The 24,047-nt window shown below is 37.0% G+C and overlaps 4 protein-coding genes across 4 annotated transcripts; 1 reads left to right on the forward strand and 3 right to left on the reverse strand.

Annotated features, from left to right (window-relative positions):
• Nucleotides 1-42: 42 nt before the first annotated feature.
• On the reverse strand, nucleotides 43-12,916 carry LOC116300675 (leucine-rich repeat-containing protein 40). Its single transcript, XM_089030795.1, has 16 exons — nucleotides 12,480-12,916; nucleotides 11,928-12,001; nucleotides 11,457-11,586; nucleotides 10,305-10,428; nucleotides 9,768-9,818; nucleotides 9,400-9,491; nucleotides 8,834-8,937; nucleotides 8,150-8,218; nucleotides 7,205-7,295; nucleotides 6,345-6,390; nucleotides 5,641-5,776; nucleotides 4,164-4,271; nucleotides 3,512-3,622; nucleotides 2,812-2,889; nucleotides 2,317-2,386; nucleotides 43-1,717 (listed from the first exon to the last, which is right to left on the reverse strand). Exons 1-16 carry the CDS (start codon nucleotides 12,798-12,800, stop codon nucleotides 1,496-1,498), a joined length of 1,827 nt encoding a protein of 608 aa, XP_088886921.1. The 5' UTR covers nucleotides 12,801-12,916; the 3' UTR covers nucleotides 43-1,495.
• An 883-nt stretch (nucleotides 12,917-13,799) lies between these two features.
• Nucleotides 13,800-16,893, forward strand: LOC148910898 (uncharacterized). Its single transcript, XM_089030745.1, has 2 exons — nucleotides 13,800-14,144; nucleotides 14,555-16,893. The coding sequence occupies exons 1-2, from the start codon at nucleotides 13,815-13,817 to the stop codon at nucleotides 16,484-16,486; spliced, it is 2,262 nt and encodes a 753-aa protein (XP_088886871.1). The 5' UTR covers nucleotides 13,800-13,814; the 3' UTR covers nucleotides 16,487-16,893.
• Nucleotides 16,471-18,890, reverse strand: LOC148910899 (uncharacterized). The gene is made up of 2 exons (XM_089030746.1): nucleotides 18,456-18,890; nucleotides 16,471-18,132 (listed from the first exon to the last, which is right to left on the reverse strand). The coding sequence occupies exons 1-2, from the start codon at nucleotides 18,668-18,670 to the stop codon at nucleotides 17,715-17,717; spliced, it is 633 nt and encodes a 210-aa protein (XP_088886872.1). The 5' UTR covers nucleotides 18,671-18,890; the 3' UTR covers nucleotides 16,471-17,714.
• Nucleotides 18,891-20,847: 1,957 nt separating this feature from the next.
• LOC116300673 (CTD small phosphatase-like protein 3) lies at nucleotides 20,848-22,888 on the reverse strand. Its single transcript, XM_031709583.2, has one exon. It carries the CDS (start codon nucleotides 22,710-22,712, stop codon nucleotides 21,453-21,455), a length of 1,260 nt encoding a protein of 419 aa, XP_031565443.2. The 5' UTR covers nucleotides 22,713-22,888; the 3' UTR covers nucleotides 20,848-21,452.
• Nucleotides 22,889-24,047: the final 1,159 nt, after the last annotated feature.

Raw genomic sequence — 24,047 nt, forward strand, 5'->3', positions numbered from 1 at the left:
TTGCGAAGAAAAAAACAATAACCCACAAACGTGTCAAATCAATAAAAATGCATAAGATCGAATATTTATTCTTTTACTATCTTTGTCATCATCCCCCTACCCATGCTTTTAGTCGATGAAAAAAAAAATCCTATTTACAATATTTGAGAACTTATTCGAACTCTTGCTTGTGATAAACACAAGAAAAATATGAAACTGATTCATGTAAGCAGCTTTTCTCCACGAAAAAGCAAAATCGTACAAATTAGTGCAAAGTTTTGTATAACAAATCGTTTTCAATTAGTTGTGTAAAAGTCAAATCACTCGATTCAACTTTTGTGTTGCCGTTAATTATCTTAGATTAGTTGTTTGATGAACTCACTCGATTCGACTTGTTTTCATCTCGCGCGTATTGTCGTTATCTTAGTCTAGTTGTTTAATAACGAAATCACTAGATTCAACTTGTTTGATCAGCGTGTCATTTTTACAGTCCAGCGAACTCGATACAGTTTACTGAACTTTTCTTCTGGGTTCGTGCTGAGGTAACCACTTAAAATTCAAGGACTATTCAAGGAGTATACAAGGACCTGAAAATGAATTTTCAAGGAGTATGTTCAGCTAACTACACCAAGGTTTTACGTGGTGGTTGCACATGGCCGATTTTCAGATTTTCCGATCTTTCTGACTAGATCTATTTCAGAACAATGCAAGTAATGATCAAAGCAAAAATTCAAGGAGTTTTCAAGGAGTTTCGCTAAAATCGTAAAATTCAAGAGCTTTTCAAATGCCCTTGAAAACGTGAATTCAGTAAATTCAAGGAGTTTTCAAGGAGTTTAAGGAGTAGCGCTAACCCTGTTCCTTACATATATTTTCACGGGTATATGGTATGCACTCTCGTTACTTATTCATTTTCATCTCCCTAGGATTCCGTCCCCCTCATGTTTCATTCACCGTTAGCAATCTTCTTCAAGATAATGATACCAATCTTTTTTGAACAAATATTTGTCATAAAAACTCAATATGTTTGCAGCTGTTTGCTCTACATTTCTAAAACTTGTTTTCTTAAGTCGTTTAACTTGAGTTTCACCGAAAAAGATGGAAATAGGTTTTGGAAAAAAAAAAAATTTGAAAAATAAAACGTGGAGAAGAGAAATTAACGTTTGTACGTGTAAATGAAAGAATAGGAACAACAATGAAAACATTCAAGAAAATGTTCCAAAAATAGCAAAGTACTTCCACTCTCACCTCACCTCCACATACAATTTACCGAAATTAATTACAAAAAGAAAAAAAAAAACAAAAAAAAAAAAACATAGTCTCGTTGCAAACCAGCAATAATAATTTTTTTAAAAATCCTATATCTTTCTATTATTTTCAAACATTGCTTCCAATTACACTATTTCTACGTCTGTTCAATATTGATTGAAGTTGGTCTACGACCTCTAACGATATGGCTGTCGAAGGATTTCTAAAGCAGTTAGTTACCACTTAAAGGAGGAGTTTGCTTAGAATTTATTTAAGTTGGTATACGACTTCTAAGGTATTCTAACAATGCAAGGGTCCCCTTAGCAAGAATTGCCGTGCGAGGATTCCTAAAGGCGTTACCCCCCAATTGAAGTGATCGTAAAGTGCTGACGTTGCCAAGTTCTGGAGGAACTTGTGAGATATCGTTGTTTTGTAAGTCGAGGGTCTCTAAGACAGGAAGGCGAAGAAGCCCATTGACATCTATAGCACCAATCTGTGAGAAAAAGTAGTTTATGTTTAGGACCACGTGCCGAGACCGTAACCGTGTCGAACCATGATTTGTGAATCGAACTATGACTTGTGACTTAATAATAGATGGCGTTATTCTGTACCGTGACTGAGTTGTGTGACATTACTCTTTTCATTCAAATCTACTCCCATTATTTTCACGTATTTACGATTTTGGAATCAAAAATAAAATATTTGTGACTTAATAATAAATGGCGTTATTCTGTACCGTGACTAAGTTGTGTGACATTACTTTTTTCATTCATTGGTTGAATCTGCTCCCATTATTTTCACGTATTTACGATTTTGGAATCAAAAATAAAATATTTGTGACTTAATAATAAATGGCGTTATTCTGTACCGTGACTAAGTTGTGTGACATTACTTTTTTCATTCATTGGTTGAATCAGCTCCCATTATTTTCATGTTATGACGATTTTGGAATCAAAAATGAATTATTTGTGACTTAATAATAGATGGCGTTATTCTGTACCGTGACGGAGCTGCGTGACATTACTCTTTTCAATCAAATCCCATTATTTTCATGCATTTACGATTTTGGAATCAAAAATAAAATACACCTACTTGGTTGTCACTTGCTAGAATGGTCCTGATAGAGGGAATAGAATACAACACCGATGGAAGACTGCTAAACCTAGAGAAACGAAACGAAAAATCTCACATCAATATTTGTGATCATGATTGACAGGTAGGGATTGAGAGAGGGTAGGTGAGGAGGGCAGGGAGCTAAGGCTGCATTCATAATGTATGGCAGAGAGGGGGGGAGGGGGGAAGGGGGGGCAGGTGTAATTGAGGGGGGATCAGGAAAATGTTGGTAGGGAAAAGGGAGGGATGGGCAAATTTTTATTAGAAAAATGGGGGGGATGCACAATTTTTGGAAGAAGCTACAAGCCTTGCTTAGGGGGATCGTATTTTTTGCATGACTTTAAGGGGGGTGTTAAGAATCATTATGGACAATTCAAATTTTCACCTGCCCCCCCCCCCCCCCCCCCCCATCCTCTGCCATACATTATGAACACAACCTAAGATAGCTTCTGAGATTCAGTGTCTTTAACTTACCTGTTAAATGACAGGATGATCTCTCTAAGACAAACCAAGGCAGACATGCTGACGGGAAGGTCTCTTAGTTGGTTATTTCTGTTGGGAAAAAAAACCATGGTGTTAAACTTGTTATAGCTATTCACTAACGCAAGTACAGTCCATGTATGACCCCGCAGCACAGCTCTAACCAGTTTGAATTAATTACGGTTGATTTGAGAGGAGGGTTAAAAACCAGAGAGCTGTAGAAAAAACCCTTGGAGTCAGAAAGAGAACCAACCAACTCAGCTGACATGGGACACCTGGGATTCAAACCCCAGACCTCAGAGGTGAGAGGGGAGCATTTTACCACCCCCCCCCCCCCCCCCATCCTGGTTCACGGATCGTAGTAAGGGACATTGTAGTAAGGGACTGGTCATTATTTATCTGGGGGGGGGGGGGGTCTGGGGGCTGGTGCAATATTAAATATGCTATGCTTGATTTTTGCTGACCTCCCCTTCTCCTTTAAGCATGATTTTGCTGATTTTTGCTTAAACCCATGCATAAAAAATGCTGACCCCCACCCCCTATTTGCACCAGCCCCTCCCCACCCCCTCTCGATAAATAATGATCAGTCCCTAAAGACACTTTAATTGTAGACATTTTTACATTAGATTACATGACATCATAGTTGCATAGTTCAAGGTCCATGGATGAATATATATGTAGGTATGGACATTACCTCAAGTCAAGAAACTGAAGTTTCACAAAACATGACACATCATCAGACAAAGTGGCCAGTCTGTTGAATCCCATGTTGAGATCAGAAAGAGATCCACTTAGTTCAACCATCCTGCAATAAAATAATTAAATGAAGAGACACTAGATGAGGTTAAGCTTAAATTGCAATGTTGGGTGAAAAGCAAAACTTATTGAAGGTAATGTCAAAACAAACTGAGAACTGTCAGAACAAACTGAATGTCAATTAATAAGAACTGAGGATTCAACATCATATTTTGATTAGCATCTCCCATGATTCTGCCAAGACAACCAATGAAATATGAATTCTTCATTCTTTAAACTTATCTTAAGATTCTAGTAGTTGAACTCATGGTGGAATTCTAGTTCAATAAACACAAGAAATCTACATTTTACTCAGCCCCTGCCGGGAAAATGATAACCAATAATAGTTGACTCATCATCCCTTTTGGGAACGCAGATAACTCAGCTCACAGGTGTTCTTGATGAGAGTAAGAAGCAGAAACACAAGCCATCCCAGCTATTCTTGGATCTTGGAATTATCTACAGTGTATCTCCTATTGTTTATTGCCTATTGACATTTGTTTTGACTCTGGAAACTTTTTTTGTAATAGTTATAATAATTATTTATTTACCCATGAGGTAGCTGTGTCAACAAATTCTTGCTCAAGTCTATTGTATTCACTTTTGAAGTAACTGCTCCTTGGATCACTTCCTCTGGAATCTCTGCAAGCTTCTTGCCACTGTACAAACAAAACAATACAACAGGGTTCAATTTTCTGAAGATACTGGTAGAAAATTTCAATTTTGGTGATATGATGAGGTTTAGAATGGGCACAAGTCAACTTTTTTTAAGTTTGGCAAACTATTGCATACTCTACCTTAAAATAACAGTCCAATGCAAATCACAAACAGAGTTAGAGTCCGGGGGGGGGGGGGGGGGGGGTACTCCCGTGTATGGACTGTACGGGGATGATCCACTGAACTGGGTGTGGTTTTTCGGGCTTCTTGTCATAAACAGGGTATGCAATTTCACTCAAGTTCCAAGTTCTCCCCGAGTTTCCTGTCATATTAAGGGTTTCTACTTTTGTATTGACCCAAACTTCTTATTATGGTCATTAAAAAAACGATACGCGAGATGACATGATAATTGAAACAGGAACTCAGTGCAATTAATTACATCTTTTGTCATAAACAGGGTCCACAAATTTGTGTTTTTTTTTGTCATAAACAGGGTACCTCTTTCAGAATCCCAGCAGAACACCCCTACCCAAATCCTGGCAGAGTACCCCCCGGGAGTTTAAGGAGCCATATCAAAAACATATTGCTTCATGTTTTGTCAAGGGTTCTCAATAACACCTCAAAAACCATGCCGCCAAGGTTTAAGTCACCCTGGGCTTGGTGTCATAACCTCCACCCGGTTAGCTCAGTTGGTAAGGCCCGTCGTGTGGGAGGTCGTGGTTCAAGCCTCAGACAGACCAACACTCAGGGTCTTAAAATAACTGAGGAAAAGGTGCTGCCTTTGTAATTACATCTGCAAATGGTTAGACCTTCAAGTCTTCTCGGACAAGGACTTAAAAGCGTAGGCCCTGTCTCCCAACCCTTCCTAACCTACAGTAAATGGGGGACATAAAAGAACCTGTTGAATTATTTGTGTAAGAGTAGGGGATTGTCTCCTGGTTCAACAGCCTATCCCAATTTGGAGGCATAATACTAATCGACTAACATTTCACACATGATTGTAAGCTGCATGGCTGTCATTATCGCCTTAATAAGCAGCTCTTAAAGTCCTCCACTGGTCATGAATGTTAAGAGCGTTGAGATATTTGAAATGTGCTATATAAGTATCCCCATTATTATTATTACTGTATATGTCAGAAGAGTTGCTTGTTGGTTCTCTCCTGTGCTTTGAGGGTTTTCTGCCCAGGTTTTCCGAATTTCCTCCCTCCATAAAAATCAACTCCTAAATTCCAATTTCAATTTAGTGGGTGAAGAGCCTCTCTGTGGAAATGCCATTGTTAAATCCAATTATGTATTTATTATTCATTTATTCATCAATTTCTTGGTAATTTGGAACCCTTGATGAAATGCTTTTTTTTGAAATTTACATACCTATATACCAGTGCTTTTGTCTGTGTCATGGTATGTAGATCAACACCAGCAGTAGGTGCGGCAAGTGATGCTGAAGGTCTGTCAGGAACAACTTTGCTGTCAACTTGATCTGCAGTAGCTTGAGGTTTTTCTTCAACTTTAAAGTGGTAAAAAATACTATAACAAATGTAAAGTTTCTTGCTTTCTGATTGGTCAAGAGCCATGGTAAATAAGAGGACATATTAACAATTACAAATCACCAGCCTGCTGCAAGGCAGGCGCTCCTCGTCGGGGGTCAAGAGGAAATGAGGTGAGAGAGAGATGTAATACACTAACTCTCTCTCTCCCCATTTCCTCTCGGCCCCCAGCCAGGCTATTGAATCACTAGCGCAAGGAGCCAGCACGTGCTTGAGACATTAAATTTCTTTCAAGCATTTTGAGTGGGTTTTTTTTGGTAGTAAAAACCAAATTTCTGATGGTTTAGCATTGTATGTCCTCTTGTTTAGCCCGATATGACTCCAACATTTGGTCAAAACTAGTTATGTACCCACTAGGCTACGCATTGTGAGTACATAACTGTTGATGTCATATTGTGATAAATAAGAGCTGGACATACTATGCTAAACTATCAGAAATGTTACACATATTATAATATGCAGTGTAACTTCTTCTCTTGAATGTAAGATTGGAGAGTATGGATTTCAAATAGAACGACTATGACTAACCTTCTATCCTGCTCTTCAAGTGGCTAAGAATTGCTTGTGTTCCTCTCTATTAGGAATTATGGAAAATGTATTAGCAAACAGCACAGATAAAGGCACAGCACAGCACAGCACAGCACAGCACAGCACAGCACAGCACAGCACAGCACAGCACAGCACAGCACAGCACAGCACAGCACAGCACAGCACAGCACAGCACAGCAAAGCACAGCAGAACATAGCAGATCTCATGAAAACACTTTTAATTTATCAAGATAACAACAGAATTTACAGACATACATTTACACCTTAATTAAACTTCCAAGTCTTCCAAGGCCTCCTCTGACCTCATACATCATAACAAAGCCTGCATATAATAGCTTAGCACTACGTAAAATCACAAATCACAAAAATCAACATACTCATACATAATAACTTCTAAAATGAACCACACTGCAGTGCCAAACTTGTAAATTATGGCATGTTGTGTTTGATTCATTGTAATTCAATTCCAACAATTAAAAACTAGATTTAAAGTTTACCAAATGAGGTATTTACAGCTGTATGGTTCCAATTAAAACTGAGCTTTTGCCATCTAAGGCTTCATCAGAGACATACATGTAATGAAGAAAAGTTCCTTATGCTAATCTTAATAGAGGTCTTACATCACGTGATGGCAGCCATGTTAGATGGCAGAAACAATACAATCTGTTTAAATAAGAAAAAATTCAATTCTCAAGACTAAAGAAATTTTATTGTTCTGCCATCCAACCACAGGCAGTCCAAGCTGTATTATGGGCACTGGCACGATATGGGGCAAAACCTTTATAGAATTCTAAATTGGCTTTGAAAGTTTAACACATTTATTTGGTTTCTTTAGTTACCATAACAATATCCCTTCTCAGCTTTCTTAGTGGATTACCATCTAGCACAATAGATTTCAGGTTCTGCATTGTTCCCATCACAAATGGAAGGCTATTGAAAGAATGAAAAGTGAATGAATGAAAAATGGGAATAAAATGTATACCACTTTTGATAAGCTGATTGAGGGATTTTACACAAAAAATCGGAACTGGAGGAAATGGAAGGCTATTGGAAGAATGAAAAAATAAATAAAAATGAATAGATTAATGATATCTTAAAATATACCACTTTCAATAAGGGACTGACGATTATATTTTTCAGGGGACGGTTGGGCAATTTATTTTGTGCAGGAATCTTTTTTACACTTTTTGGCTGTGCAGGAAGTTTTTTTTGGACATAATTCGATATTTTTTCTGGCACTTTTCTTATGCACAATTTGTTTTCCACTTTTTAAAGCTGTACTTAAAATTTTTTTCGTTTTTGCCCCACCCCTTCCCCCCCCCACCCCCCCTAAAAAATCTAATGGTCCGTCCCTATGCTGATTGAGTAATTGTATACGCAAAGGTTTTGAACTGGAGTAAATGGGAGGCTACTGGAAGAATGAAAACAATTAATGGATTAATGAGATGAAAAATGGAAATAAAAATATACCAAGTTCAATAAACTGATTGAGTGATTGTAAACAAATAGTTTGGAACTGGGGCTGACAGGAAACACAATTAAAGGAGATCAAGAAATGAATGACCTTGAAAATTAATTAGAAAAGAAAGGAAGGAGAGGAGGAGGAAGCAAGGGAGTCAGAGATGAAAAGGTAGAGAGAGTGGAGAGAGAAAGGAAGGAAAGAGGGAGGGAGAAAATAAGGAAGGTGAGGAAGGGATGAAGTATACAAAAAAATTATTTTCCACTCAATCAATCATTGCAGCAGCTGTTTATTTTAGCTGAGTGCCTGTAACACTCCTACTTACCTTGATATATCATTGTTGGACAAATCAATTCTTTCTAGCTCCTCCAAAACAGTAATTTCATCAGGTAAACTGATAAAGGCCAGAAGGAAACCACTTTAGTATCGAATATTATTGCATTGTCTTAGGGAAATACATGAAATAAAGAAAAAGAGAAAATGTGTGCCCTGAGTGGGGCTTGAACTTAGGGAAATACTTATGTCCTGAGAGAACTTCACTTATGGGATATTAGCATAATCAATGATGATACTAATAACTATAGCACTCCAGCATGCTCAGCCTGACTTTGACTCAACTTGAAATACTATGTAAATCAGTGCAAGACTGAGATGATGTTCCATACCCCCCTCCCCCCTCCCCTGCCAGCTGGTTGGATGATTATGTATAATAGGCTCTGGGTGGCTGTAATGTCAATTCATTCTTACAACCATTTTGATTGGTCTGTAAGCTTGCACTGTAGTAGCCAGCAAATTAACAAATTTACATTGATCAGTTTTTTTATCTGTCCTCTTAATGATGATAAATGGCATCATCACATTGTCAATGTGTTGTGGATCCACGAGAAGTAGCCAATAATAATTAAAAAAACAATTAGCGTGCGAGAAATTATTAAAAATAATAAACCAATAAGTGAGTCTGATGACTTGTGATTGGCTGCGGCATTTTCTATGATAGAGAAATATATACCTGCCAATCCTGTTATCTCTGAGATCCAAAACAGACAAGGATGGATAGCCCATGAGTTGGCTTCCTTCTAAATGTGTGATATTATTGTGACCAAGATAGAGTTCCTATTGGAAGAATTGAAAAGGACTTATAGGTATGTAAGTGTAAAATTAATGTCTAAACAAAATATAGATGAACAGATAGACAGATGAAGTGAAATAAGGAAGGAGATAGGGAGAGATGCATAGTTGGATAAATGAATGGATGGAAGTCAGTAAGCTTGAAAGCATTGATAGACAGGAAGCAAAGGAAATGGATGGAAAATAGAAGGAGGGTGGAATCTGAGAAGGATGGGCAAATGGATAAATAAATGGAAGGATGGGTGATTAGATGAGTTGGATGGATGGATGGATGGATGGATGGATGGATGGATGAATAGGGTCTACAAGTGGGGTGGATGAATGGAAGAATGGGCATGGGCATTTGTGTGAATTGATAAATGGATGGGATTTAATGGGATGGAGTTGAATGGGATGGCATCGCTTGCATTGTACATATATTTTATTAAGTATCACTATCATCATTACCTTCAGTGAGGGACATTTTAACAGTGATGGAACTTCTGACAGCTGGTTTTTCCTGCAGTCAAGTCTTTTCAGTGACTTCAACTTCCCAATTTCTTAAAGTTAATTATTAAATTATGAATAATTTATGAGGGAAAACACATTATTCACCCAGGAAAAGTCTGTAAATTGGATACAAAATGGTCTTCATATTTTTTATTACTCATGCATTCAACTTTAAAATGGATTATCTTGGTCAAACACACTTCAAATTCATAATTATCGTAAAAACATGAATCTATTATACTTCAGCTCTAGATCACTTGTAAATGTCCTGAGAGAAGATTAATTATTAAACAAAACTAAGAAAAGAAAACCTCAGTAAAACTTACCTTCTGGAATTCTGGTGATCTTATTATTACTGACATTTATGTCTTCAAGAACTATGGAAACACGTTCAGTAGTCAGTTATAAAGAAAAGCACCATTACAATAGAATTTGTAAAATACAGCTGTGTTCCTTGACTCCTTGACTATACTGGGTTAGCCTCATTTCAGCATCAGAACATTAGCAAATACCAGAGGTAAAGTAAAGAATGCTTGCAACTTCAACAATACAGATACTTTGAAATTCCACAGATCTCAACTGGAACACATGAACATTCTATGCCAAAATGGACTAGCCTTGTATAAATTAATTTACAGTCATGGAACACAGTGGTATTTTACAAATAATTTTTTAATGCATGCAACTTCAACAACACAGATACTTTGAAATTCCACAGATCTCAACTGGAACACATAAACATTCCATGCCAAAATGGACTAACCTTGCATAAATGAATCTGCAGTCATGGAACACAGTGGTATTTTATAAATAGATTTTTAAAATGGTCTAAGTATATTTTATTGGATTTGTTAATTTGTTACCTAAAAGTTGGCCTATTTCAGCTGGAAGTAATTCCAAGGAATTGTTACAAAGATTCAAATTTCTGACGCTGTGCAGTCTTGATATATTAGAAGGAAGTTCAGAGATATTGTTATTTGATAAATCCTAAAGTATATAAGAAAACATTAATTAGACTTCATTGCAAATTGAGGTGGGTTGGAGCAGTGAAATAGGAGGGAAGATGAGAGAACCGGCTCCCATACACCTTTTGACCTTAGGTGTACACGTAATGTTCTGCCATTTCAAACCATGTGTCATCCCCTAGAGTATTATTTCTTCATTTAATGGTTGTGCATGAGAAGACACTAGAATATGGATATAACTGATATAACTGAGTCTTATTCTCAAGCAAGAGAATGACACGTCTGAAATGAGAGAACATTGCATCCAAACTGAAATAAAGGTTATTGGATCTAGTCTTATTCTAAAAAAGAATGACACGCTGTGTAAAAGGTGAAAGCATATGTATTGTGCCCAATTCAAGCTCAAAAAAGTCTATTGGAAATCTGGAAATTTCCTGGATCCCTCCCTGCAGCTTACACTAAATAAATCTTTGTTGAGTCAATTAAGGACTGTTTGGGGGAACACTTTATATGTCAGTTGACATTTCATGCACTGACAAATGAAATAAAATTGGAAAATTAGCCCTTTCACTACTAGAGGCTAAAAGGGTCCAACACAGGCTCTTCTTGGAACATAATTAGAGTGTTTTTTTATTTCTCAATATCAAAATGAAAAACATATCAAAGCAGTTGATAGAATCTGATTGGTCAATGATCCAAAAAACAATAGCCCACGTGTTTCAACACATAGAAATGTCCTAGGGGATGGGTAATTGAAAAGCAAAAATGTCTTTCCTCTGGCCGCTTTTGGCCGCTCTAGTAGTGAAAGCATTAATATGATAATTAGGATTTCCTATCACTTTTTCGCTATCAGCAAGCGAGAAAAGCCATATTTATACAGGTGTAAGTATTAAACAGTCACCTAAAAAGCCCCATGATGCTAATTGTTCTGAAACTGGGGAATGGCTAGCAACTGTGCACAGTATAGGTATAAATTACATTACTACTGACTTTCTATATTACTTTATGAATTGACACAATAATTTTCAAAATTTTCATTTCAACCCTTACCAGTTCTTCCAGCTGTACCAGTGCACCTAACCATTCTCCAATGGAAGTCAAAGAATTGTGGTCAAGTTTCAAAAAGCACAGGTTAGTTAAAAGACCAAGATTTGTTGGGAGAGATGAAAGCTTATTGTGGCTGAAAATCAAAAAAATCCTTACGTCAAAAGGGTCCAGTTGTGTGCTTGCCTATATCAACTAGAGCTTGAGACTGGTTTGATTTTTAGACTTGGCATTACATGTGAGAAGAGTAAGTTGGTGTTATTCCCTTGATCATTCGATGATTTTTTTTCTTTGAGGTTTTCTGGCTTTCCTCCCTCAACGAAGCCAAGCATTGCAGAGATTCATGTCACACAAGGACTGGGATGAACTGGACAATCATGAAAACAATGCCTGGAATATCTCCATTTCCTAGTGATTTTTGTTCAATAAGTAAACACCCGGTGCATCTGTCAAACTCAATGGTACTGTACAAGTTACCTTAGATTAAATTTTTTGAGATTTTCTAAAGTACAAACTTCATCAGGTAATGCTTCTAGACTGTTGTCATGAATCTAGAAAAAAATTAAAAGATCAAGTTGTTTTTTCAGGACGACATGCAATTTCATACCCTTCATTGACTCAGTCTGTTTTATCAGAGTCTATCTCAGTCTATCTTCTCTTACTTGGGAGAAAATAAAAGGAGACCTTGCCAGCAGGGTAGCAGTTTCGGTACCCTAAAGCCACAGTGCTCATACCCCACTAACTCCATAAGCTAAGCAGATATGAGATTATAATGTTTACACTAAAACTCACGTTCAAATGAATGAGACCTTAAATGTTGAAAATTTTATGAAATCAGATCTCAAGTTAACCATAAATAGTAACATTACGTCATCTTGCACATCAAAGCCTTGATTCAAATCAAATTTTTCTACTGTATCGACGGTTTTCAAGAAATAAATTAATTATTCTTAAGATATAACACTTAACTCAGTGACCTATATTAATAAAAATATAGATTTTACTTAATTATTAAATGGGTTTCCTTACATCAAGGGTTTCCAAGGCGGGAAGGTTGCTAATATCTGGAGCTAAACTTGTCAAGGCGTTTGAAGCCAAAATAAGCTTAGTCAAATCCACTTGGTCCCACCATTTATCGTCTGTATTATCGAGGGAAACACTCTTAGCTTCTTCAGGAACATCAGTATTTACTCTCCATATTTTCTGTGGGACTTCAGTCAGACCTCGGTTTGACAGATTCAGTTGACCACTTCGTCTTGCTTGTCGAAGAAGAGCTTCAGATACATCGCTTGTATCCTCTTTTCCACGTCCTCTGCCTCTAAAGGCTGGGTTTAACTGCCTTTTCTTCATTTTAAGAAGAGAATTAACGGAAAGAGATAGTAAAATATTTTTTTCTGCAGAACTGAGTGCAGTCAGTGGTCAAATGATGTCTGACGGTGACACTTTAGGGACGGACGATGGATTATACTGGGCTACCTGTGCTTTTCTCTCCCTCGGTCACCTCGGACGTGCAGTTACTGGGCTTCCTTTGTTTTACAGTGATCCAATCCATTTTTGCAAAGAACCAATAATTAAAATTTGATTTGATATATACTTAATTATACATCTCCCCCCCCCCCCCCCCCCCCATCATTTTTATACTGACCAATTCAAAATTACTTCAAAACTAGTAGCTAATGGGGATGTGGTTTTGTACATCAAAAAAAAAACACACCCTCCCCTCCCCCACTAAAGTGGTATTGCAGTCATTACATTCTTAGGAACACTACCTATGGTATTTTATTCTTCATTTGCATGTTACATCATTGCCACCATATTTGTAGCCTGTGTAGATAGCGCAGCGTAGTGCATAGTGTTCATTAACAAAAAAATTCTGATAACTACGTACCACCACCATAGCCACACATGGCTTTGTCATTCCATTACTCTCGAGAATGCTTGCATGAAGGGCTGGAGTTCATGTACTGTAGCATCAGTTAATATAATACTTCGCGAAGGACCTGTGCATGGCCCGTATTCTTCGTGGGGCATCACACTATGGAAAGCCATCAATCAATGTTTTGTCCCTCTTTTAAAGGACAACTGACCCCAAAAATTGCCGTTTTTCATATAAAACTACAACGTACATAGATCACATAAATTCAACTTTGAACTCTGATACAGCTTCTATGTCGCCGAAAAGAAATAATCAATTCGCGAAAAATAGCAATAGAAGAGCGCCATATTTGAGCCCGCAATAAATTACCGCATTAATGCCGTGACGTCACAACGTGAAGCTTGCATTCCAAACTTGTTGAGTTTGTATATTTCGAGTGCTAGCTCGATCTTTTAATAGTCTAAGTTAGAGTAAGTTTCTTAATCCAGATGGTCCATTGTTGTGTGCCAGAATGCACCAACCATTCTTCCAAAACTGAGTCTGTTAGCTACCACAAAATTCCTAACAAAATAGCTCTTCAGAAGGCATGGATAGCGCGGATAAAGAGAGAGAACCTGCCGCCTTTGAAGAACTGCTACGTTTGCAGCGATCACTTCGAGGATTCATGCTTTGAAGTGGATCTGATGGAGCAGTTAACCGGGATAAAAAGGAAGAGGAGATTAAAGAGCGATGCTGTTCCGTCAGTATTCAATTTTTGCAAGCCAGCTAAAAGAAGAGCTACATCAGAGAACCGGCTCAAACGCAAACAAAACGAAGAGGTGAGATAACATGTCATTTATACATAACATAGTTTACATTGTTTTTCGAAATAATCACTCATGAAAAAGACTTATTAATGCATACCGAAGCGAGTCATCAATCATTAGCTATTTATGCTTTCATAGATGAAATGTTGCTTAAAATCATAAGTATAGCTAGTAATATTTGATCGATACTTGAAATTTTCAAAATGGTTATTTGCACGTGTTTAGTTTACATTTGATATTTATTCGTAAACCATAACAATGTTGCCGTAATATTCCAAATTTGCTTGGATAAATGACCACGGAAGAATAATTTATAGCATTGTTGGTTAATATGTTTATTTTGTATTATTTAAGGTAAAGTAGGCCTCGAAGAATGGTTTATAGTATTGTTGAAAACATTGTTTATTTTTGTATTTTCAAAGAATGTGGAGCAGCTATGTGCCACAATAAATCCCTCGTGTGAAGATCCACCAAGTATGGAAACACCAGAGTTCTCTCCTGAACCACTTTGTAAGGAGATTGGTGTTCAGTGTTGCCTTGGTTGTAGATATGTTGTAACATCCACTGCATCAACTCAGACAGAGCCTGGATACTATAAAGATGCCGACACAACAACAGTTTACAATCCCTCCCCTTCACCAAACATCAGTAGAGATGAAATACTCAGTGTGAGCTTCCACGACCACAGCTACAGTACTAGCTATCACACCTCACCAGTAAAGTCAATGCCAACAGTGTCTCCACAAAAGTCAGAAAAGTCTTTGTTTTCAGAGGAAGAGGGACTCCCACTAAGTGACGATGATGATGGTTTCATTGTTTCATCGCAAGAGACAGTTTCAACAACAGACAGTGAATTAGAGCCAGAAAACAAAGACTGCAATAAAACTCTTGAAAACCATATCAAAGAACCTAAATATTTGGTATTTAACTCTTGTTTGCAGCAGTTATTCAAGTTTTGTAGAAGCTGTGGAGCACCTATCGCTGATGTCAACTTTGTATGTCAAGGCAGCCTACTTATTGTGACAACTATATGTATGAAACATCATGCTTTGACATGGTACTCACAGCCAATGTTAAATCGCTTAGCTATTGGCAACTTGTTGATTTCCTCATCAATATTATTTACTGGTAATACTTTTACCAGACTTCAAAACTTTGCATCCTGTCTTGGCCTAAAATTTCTGAGTGAGAGGGTCTTTTACAGACATCAGGAACGTTACCTATTTCCTGTTGTTAATGATGCTTGGAAGAGAGAGGAGGCTGCTGTAATTGAAGAGCTGTCAAATAAGGACATAGTAAATCTCAATGGTGATGGCCGAAGTGACAGTCCTGGCCATAGTGCTAAATATGGCACATATACTATGATGGAGACAAGCACAGGGAAAATTGCCACCTTCAGCATTGTTCAAGTCTCTGAAGTAACCAGCTCCAATGCTATGGAGAAAGAGGGGTTTCTAAGGTGTTTGAACACTTTAGAAGACACGGTCAGTATAAAATGTATCACAACTGACAGACACACATCCATCACCAGCACTATGGCAAAAGATTTTAGCCACATCAAACACCAGTATGATGTGTGGCATCTTTCCAAGTCAATTGTAAAAAAGCTGAACAAGAAAGCAAAATTGAAGAAAAACCAAGAGCTGGCACCCTGGATACAATCCATTTCAAACCATCTTTGGTGGTGTGCTGCTACATGTAATGGGGATGTACAACTTTTGAGAGAGAAGTGGAAATCTGTTGTTCACCATTGCGTGAACAAGCATTCCTGGAAGGATGCAGAGGTATTCAAAAAGTGTGCCCATCCTCCCCTAACCCGCAGACAAGTGCGCACCACACACTGGATCAAGCCGGGGTCACCAGCTCATGTGGCCCTAGAAGAGGTTGTCCTTCAACCAAAGTTACTTAATGACTTGGCAAGATTGACCGACTTTTGTCACACAGGAGGGCTTGAAGTTTATCATTCGATGATGCTGAAGTATTGCTCAAAAAGAGAGCACTTCTCTTACAAGGGAATGGTTGCTCGTACTCAACTTGCTGCCATTGACAACAATTTCAATACAGCTAGAATTCAAGCAATTGTTCAAAAAGGCCCAAGGAGTGGAGAAGCTCGTTATCGCAAGTGCTTCCCTAAGATGCACAAGCGCTGGGTTGTTAAGCCAGTCTTACAAAGAAAAAGCTATGCTTTCCTCCCTGAGCTACAACTGAAAGTACTTGAAATTTGTGAGGGTGGCATGGAGGCTGCAGGGGTTGACCCAATTGAAGAGGTTGAATTACCAAGAAACATTGCTAGTGTTCCTGCCCCAGACAAACAGGAATTGATTGAACGACACCGGTCAAGATTTTCTAGGTAATTAATTTAAATGGAATGTAGTAGAGACTAAAAACACTGAAATGTGTAGTGTTAAGTGATGCTAATTCTAACCATTTCCTATTTTTAATTAACACTATTTAGTAGAAAATAATGCAAAGCATCATTGGCACTCTTTTAGTGATTGTACTCTAGTGAATAGCTGTTTTGAAAGAACTGTCAAGTAAGCCTGTCGTCCCAATCCCCCTCATCTTTGAACAGTTGTGTTCATTACTGGTAATAATTACAATGCTTCTACAAATGGGAAGGTACATGACAGACCCAAGTAAAACTGCTATAAACAAAATATGTAATTAATGTGAAGGGGACCTGATTAAAGTGGTAGATAAGTTTGCAGTTTTTAGATGTTCAGATGAAAATTGTATTAAAATATCATTACCACTTAGGAAACGATTGACTTTTAAATGAAATCTTAAAAGAGGTCTTTTCTTTAACTATCTACGCTCCATTATATATGGGGTCTCTCCCAGTATGAATGTAGTATAGAAAAAATTCCAGCTGAATAGTGACTTTCGCTTTCACTCATGGGAATCAAGATGTTCATTCATTTGCTCTCAGTGAATTAATCAGCACATGATTACTGAGCTGCAAAGGGCCTATTTGCCTGGAAAAAAAATATATGAGCCATAAATGGCTGACAAGTCTGGATGCCAAGATTTCCTAGTGCCAATTTGTCTGACAATGACTAGTCAGTACCGAGATTCTAAGATGGGGTGGGATTCTATCACCAAGAGAATTTTTTTTTCATTTAGCACAATTTTTGAATCCATTATAGCATGCTACTTCAAGGCAAATTCTTTATAAACAATACTGACTAGCCTTGTTTTCAGACAAATTGGTGCCCAGGAAATATTGGTTATCCATGTCTAGTATAACTGCAAAATTTGCTTGGTTAGCTCATGATTTTGTCCACTAGTGCTTTGTACACTAGGTTCTCTATTCAGCTGGATATTTTGTCTAGGTGTAGTTGTTTTTAAATAATAAAATATGCAAAACCTAGAAAACATTTATATAAACAACTTTCTATATGTACTTCATCTAAAAATAAATTCATGACTACTCTTATACATTTTGGTCTCAGCCTTTCCATGTTTTCCTTTTCAATTTATCAATTCAGAAATCCTGATAGAAAAAAATCCACTCTGTGTATATGAAATGAAGTAAGGAATAAATAAAATGTATATAATAACTCCATGTAACTTTAGGCCAAGCTAATCATCTGCATAGTGAAAACCTTCAAATTCAAAGTCCTCCTCTAGTCCAGGGGGAGGGAAGTGTGCTCTGATGCACATGACAGCACAAGAGGGCAGAACAACCCGAACTTCCTTTCCAAGAACTCCCCAGCACCATCTTGCTAGTTGCCTATATGCAATGTGTCTGTACTGCTTGTGCTCTGGGCCTTCATACGCATTACTGTACTGCTGTTTGTACTGAGCCCATGCGGTTCGAAGAACATACTTATTGGCACAAACAGGTAAGAATCCAGGATGTTGAGTAATGCATGGTGGTGGTTCATCAGCATCTCCATCTTCAACAACAGACTGGCATGTTGCAACCACTTTTTCGATTTCTTGGCAACAAATGCATTCAGATATTGAATCCATAATTTGGCAGCTACCACAGGTACACCTATTTAACAGAAATAAAACAATTCTTAGTATCTTTGAACATTATCAACGATTGTCCCAAGTGAGAATATACATACACAACTTGTGACACAACTATATCCCTGTATCTATATCCTGCAGTATATAACTTATTGACTATCAAGCGATGTTTTTAAACATGTTTTTAATTAAAATTGTGAAAGTTGGTATTGCTTTTGGTCGCAAACTGGATTCATGCATACCAATATCTAAAGAACAGATTGCAAGAACACGAGTGGCAAGATACGATTTTATATAAAATGGATATGTAGTTCAGTTTTGTGATAAGACAGAGGTACGACTTACCAATCTGAATTTGTAAGTCGATTGTTCTCTTGTTCATCGTCTTCAATAATGTCACTGTCAGATCCTTCTCTGAACTCTTCATCTGAGGAGATTTCTATTTCTGGTTCAAACTGATATGGCCGTAAACCAAATTCGTCGTCCATTCCGAAAAATTCTTGAGCGAAATCGTCTCCCGAGCTGTCCGAGCCTTCGGAAGAAGAATTAGATTCTGACATGCCTTTAATTTGATGACCAAGTTGTATTTTTTGAGTAAAAAGTATAAGAAACTGAGGAAGAAGTCAGGCAAACAACTGGAAGCTTGAACTCTTGTGACGTTGTGACGTCATTACGCTATTTTTCTGAGCCCGCGATAAAAGCGCAAGATGGCGGCCACCAGAGCGATATATGCGATGTTTTCAAAAAATTGTTTTAGAAAAATGGATGCTCTATCCCCTTTAAAAACTGGATTTTTGGACTTCTCAAATGATGTAGTTCCTCTTAAAAATGGGTCATAATTTCTAGATATGTTTCCTTAGTAGATTGATCCCCCACCCACTTCCCCTCAAGAGACACACATGACCTACAATTAAAGACAAATGCATTATAGATTGCATGTAACCAGCTGATCTGAAATAGTGTTGTAGAAATGTCACTGCAAAAATGAAGTGTCATGAAGCCTGTGAAAATTAACTAGCAAAACAAAAACCTGTCCACCATTGCAAAAAAATATATAATAAAGCTATCATTGTTATCAACCTCTTTAGCAACTGTTTTTTTATTTGGTGGCCTGGAAAACTATAATTTAAAAAGAAAGAGTGACACCTCACCTTTGCAAAGTTTCTCTATTCCGATTTGGCTAATAACATTTTCTCACAGATCAGCTGTGAAGAGGAAGGTAGTCCATCAAATTTCACTTGGGGCCAGCATGAGACTATACTAGTTATTATTCTTATTATTCCATCCAGGGGATGTCTTCTCCAAAAATAACTAGGATCATTAACATATACTTTAACTTTTCTGCTTTTCAAATCTCAATTCACCAATATTATCATTATTTGAGACAGGAGTTAATAACAGTGAGTCGTATATGATACCTAACCCCCAGGTGTCATAATACTGACCACCTGTAGAGAAATTGTTTTTCATCTTAATTTAGGTCAAGTTAATTAACATGGATAACAGTTTTCTATAACGTATAGGCCTAGTGTAATTTTAATCGTAAAACTTAGTAGAACTAAAGTATCAAATTTCAAATCATGCAACATTCAACCTGTTAGGTTACTTAATGATTTTGATGAAACCAATGAAGGTGAAAACATGCAACATTCAACCTATTAGGTTATTTTATGATTTGGTTATACCAATGTCTAAAATTTGAGATATAATTAAGAGATATAAATTACCAAACATTAATATGTCAAACAATTTTTTTAACCTGATTTTTTTTTTCTCCTCCTAGTAAATAGACACCAATCGTAAATATGCATAAAATGCTAACTGGGAAATACAATAAAAACTTGGAACATCAATACATCAGACACAGCTGTTTCATCTCTATGTTTTGTGAATAATTCATTATTTAACTTGACTGCGTATCTCGGATGGTATACTTTGTATCAAAGCAATAAACACTAGATACATTGTAACAGAACATGCATGAAGGAACAGTCAAAAATAGTTGAATAAGTGTAGTAGAGTGATTTTACTTCGCCAGTAGAAGAAAAGTTAACTACTTGAATTGATTTCAAATCTGCAATCTTAGTTAGTTCATAAATTACCTTATTTTATCATGAGCTTTTAATTTCGTTAAGCACTGAAGGTTAGAAACGTTGACGTAACTCACTAGACTACTTTGTAATTTCCTCTAAGATTTAAAGTTGAGCATATAAAAAAGATAACAGTTTAACAAAGAAGTAAACAATGATGTTCTTTCTATGCTAATATTAATTTAAAACAGCATATTTAGGTGTTCTGTACCCCTCATGTGGTGATGGGACTGCTGATTTCTTTAAAATATTGTATTTCGAACTACAGTCAATAGGCAAACAAACCTTTTAAATTCCTGAAGATAAATATTGCTTTTACAGCAAATTTATCCTAATAAGAGATACATGTATGTTTTTTAAAATATTATCGATAGGTTATATCTTCAAGGGTTTCATGTTTTTTTTTGGAGGTCTCAATCTTTAAATAATAGAGTTGGAATCTAAAAGAATTTTTTTCAAATAACAAAAATATATTTTCCTAAAAGAAATATCCAAAAGAATGATATATACCTAAGTTCCCCCCCCCCCCCCCCCCAAAATATTTAACCTCCAAAATGTTACAATTATTGTAACAATAACTGTTTTAACCCAGTACTCACACATGGTTATATCCCACTAAAGTTATTGAAGCAATGATCAACTAACAATGTGTGTAGAATCTTTTATAAATGTAAGGTGCTAGATTGGATTACACTCTACGATTATCAAAAAATTTTGGCATACAAAACTTATATTTTGAAGCTTTTAGACTAATATCTTTAGCATGTAGGATTAAAAATAGTCTGGCATATATTAAATCTGTTTACTAGACTAAGAGTTTGCTTACTATAACAATTACTGCACCAGATCAACTTCGACAAAAAAAAAGATGCGGTCTTAAAATTCTCATAATATAATTTACAAAAAGGCAATGCCTAATTTATGTTTAAAATGAAAAAATAAAACTGATAGCGGAACATTTATAAAAGTCTACGAGTTTTGTATTAATGAAAAGATAAAAAATGTTCTGAAATAAAACAGTGTTATAAGCTTAAGTTACATGTGATAATAAAATAATAGTGAAATCTATTCAAATCTACACGGGAAATTGACCTAAGAATGTATATGTAAGTTAAAAACAAATATAAGGGGATATACTAACATGGGTAAAAACCTATCAGACATTACCATTTGGGATATAGTTATTAAAATACGGCCACAAGTGTTTGTCCTAAAATGCTATAAGCTTATACTTATATATATACTAGCTTGATTATCTTCTTTCATCATTTGCAATTCGAAAGTTTTTGTAGAACGGTGGATTTATGAGATCGTGAAGACGAAATCTGTCTCGAATGTGTAGTCGAACATCCTCCTTACGGCTTACAAGCTCTTCCAGAAAGGGCAATAATTCTACTAATTCCCGATCGCTTTGGTCAACAAACCAACTTTCAATAGGAATACCGTTGAAAATATGATAAGCGAATGCTTGGGGAGAATTATCAACTATCATTGTTTTCGACAAATCCCGTCCCAGGATACTTAAATCCTTGATATAGTTCCCTTGTACACATACACAATGTTCACGGAAAAGACGGTGACGAAAGTACTTTCTGTCTGGATCCAAAATGTTGAGAAGCTTGTCGGCGTAAACTCGCTTCGAAGCCGTAAACAAAATCACTTCGAACAACTGGGAAACTCGCTCCAGAAAATACTTCAGATGTGGTCTCGTGCGAACGAAAACTTGGTAAGAGATATTTTGATACAAAACCGGGAACGAGAGAGTGGCATCTTCGAGTTTATTGAGGCTGCAGTGGACAAGGGTTTCATCCAAGTCCAGAACGAGACTCAACTTCGGGGTGCTTCTTGTCTTCAAGGGAAGAACTGGAGGACGATTTCTCATCTCTTCGGACAACGGCGGCACTGTACGGATAAAGTAAAATGGATCGAACGTCTCCCAATCGGCACCCTCATCTTCTACGTTACCATTCACATCGCCATTGGGTAAAGCAGCTCTACTATCTTCGTTCACGCTTGGTTGTCCCTCTTGCTTCACTACGACGCCATTACACGGATCACGAATTTTAGTCGTCGAACTAGCAACCACTTTGGATGAATCGTTGCCAAAGCTCTGTACTTGACCATTCTTGGCAAACAAAGTAAAAACCGGAGAAAACAAAGTTCCTAAGAGAGATTTTCTTTTTGGACTGGCCTCTGAAGTGGCTGTCTCTGAATTTGTAAAAGAAGAAGATGTAAATTTACTTGTACTTGGAGTCTCAGTAGTAAATTTTCGTTTCTTCAGAAGATTGGAAGTTATGATCGCGTCTTCTTCTTCGTCTTCAATGTCATCATCATCCTCTTCCCTCGGCCTTTTCCGAGAACAACCATTCTCTTCCCTCGAGGGAGACGACCATAGGAAAGTCTTAATAGAAGTCAATAAGTTTTGGCCTGGAGTAATTGAAGTCTCGTCGTTTCCCGCTTGTTTCGCCATTTGTATTCGACTTGGATTTTTAGATCTTTTTCTTCTCGGCATATCACAGTTTAAACCATATTATTACTTACTGCGTTGTCCGTGAACACAATAAATCCTTCCCTTTACGCTGGTTTAGAGTTCCTGAATGGACGTAGACTAGAATTTCCAAGTCCTAGTAAAGTGCTGGTCGACGAGTTATAGTATAGTAGACAGTGATGACAAGTCAGTGTGGTGTATGGTTGATTGCACATTTTATGCAAATGCGGAAAACAGGTTTACAATTTGCATACTGGTTTCAGCCAGAGTTTTTTTCTACATGTGGGTTATTTTCAAGCGGAAAAGTCTCTAAGATTTTCATAGATCCTTGATCATTTTTTTATTCATTCGTAATTTCTTAGAATCAATTCATTCTTTCTTTTCTACTAGCTTTTTTAGCAGCGAAAATTGTTTGAGTAATTGGGTCACGTGAAAACCGGAATCAACACCAACCGGAAGTAAAATAACTTGCCAAAGGGTAGAAAATAAAGTTGAACTATTTTATGTTCGGATCTCGTTTCAAGACAAAGAAAAGCAAAATTATAATCCACTGGAGCTTGGGTAAACAAATGTAAAGAAATAAGTTAAAATATAGGAAAGAGTTCCGAACAACCATCCTTAGTTTTTCCTCCTCTCCTATCATGTTTTACCGCGAAAAAAGAAAATCACCCGCATGCACCCAACGGCACTGAAAGTAATCTACACCTTTGCACCAGATGTTTATAAGTAATTAAAACATTTTTATATTAAAATTTGCAAATGAATAAGATCGAATGTTCGATAAGGTCGTTGTAGTCACAACATCTACTCAGTAAAAACGAGACGGGGGAAAAAACTATCACTTTTTTATGAAACAGTTAACTAGAAAAATCAGTCTGTTGGTACGTTGTGTGATTCTAGTTGTTTTCCCTTCATTGCTTGCAGGGAATCTTATTTTGATAGCGGTGATCTAATAAGCGCAGACAGAAACGGGCACAACTTCCAAACTCATTTCCGGTTAGTTTAATTTGGGGCATTAATGCTCTTGTAGTTTCTATAAATGAGAGTTTGGATATTGTACCTAATACTAAACAAAGGTCTGGGATGTGCTGGGGAAGCCAGATGATAATATTAAAAATCACCTAGCTCCCTAACTTGAACGTTCATAAATTATGGGTTGGAGGAAGTGGGGGTATTGAAGTTCGTAGGAGCGGATAACGATTATTGGGGGGGGGGGGGGTGGGGGGCTATCAAAAATATTTTTGATATTTAAGATATTTAGTGTCTACTTAAAGTCGTTTTTTTCCCTTTCGAGTCAACAAAGCAACTGAGGTCTAAAAGGTTCGTCGTCAGACCCATTTCAGCGCTAGGCGCCAAGCT

This window comes from Actinia tenebrosa, unplaced genomic scaffold (assembly GCF_029948245.1).
Source record: "Actinia tenebrosa isolate PJP-AT-01 unplaced genomic scaffold, QUT_ActTen_1.0 PGA_scaffold15__27_contigs__length_11533743, whole genome shotgun sequence".
Classification (NCBI taxonomy): domain Eukaryota; kingdom Metazoa; phylum Cnidaria; class Anthozoa; order Actiniaria; family Actiniidae; genus Actinia; species Actinia tenebrosa.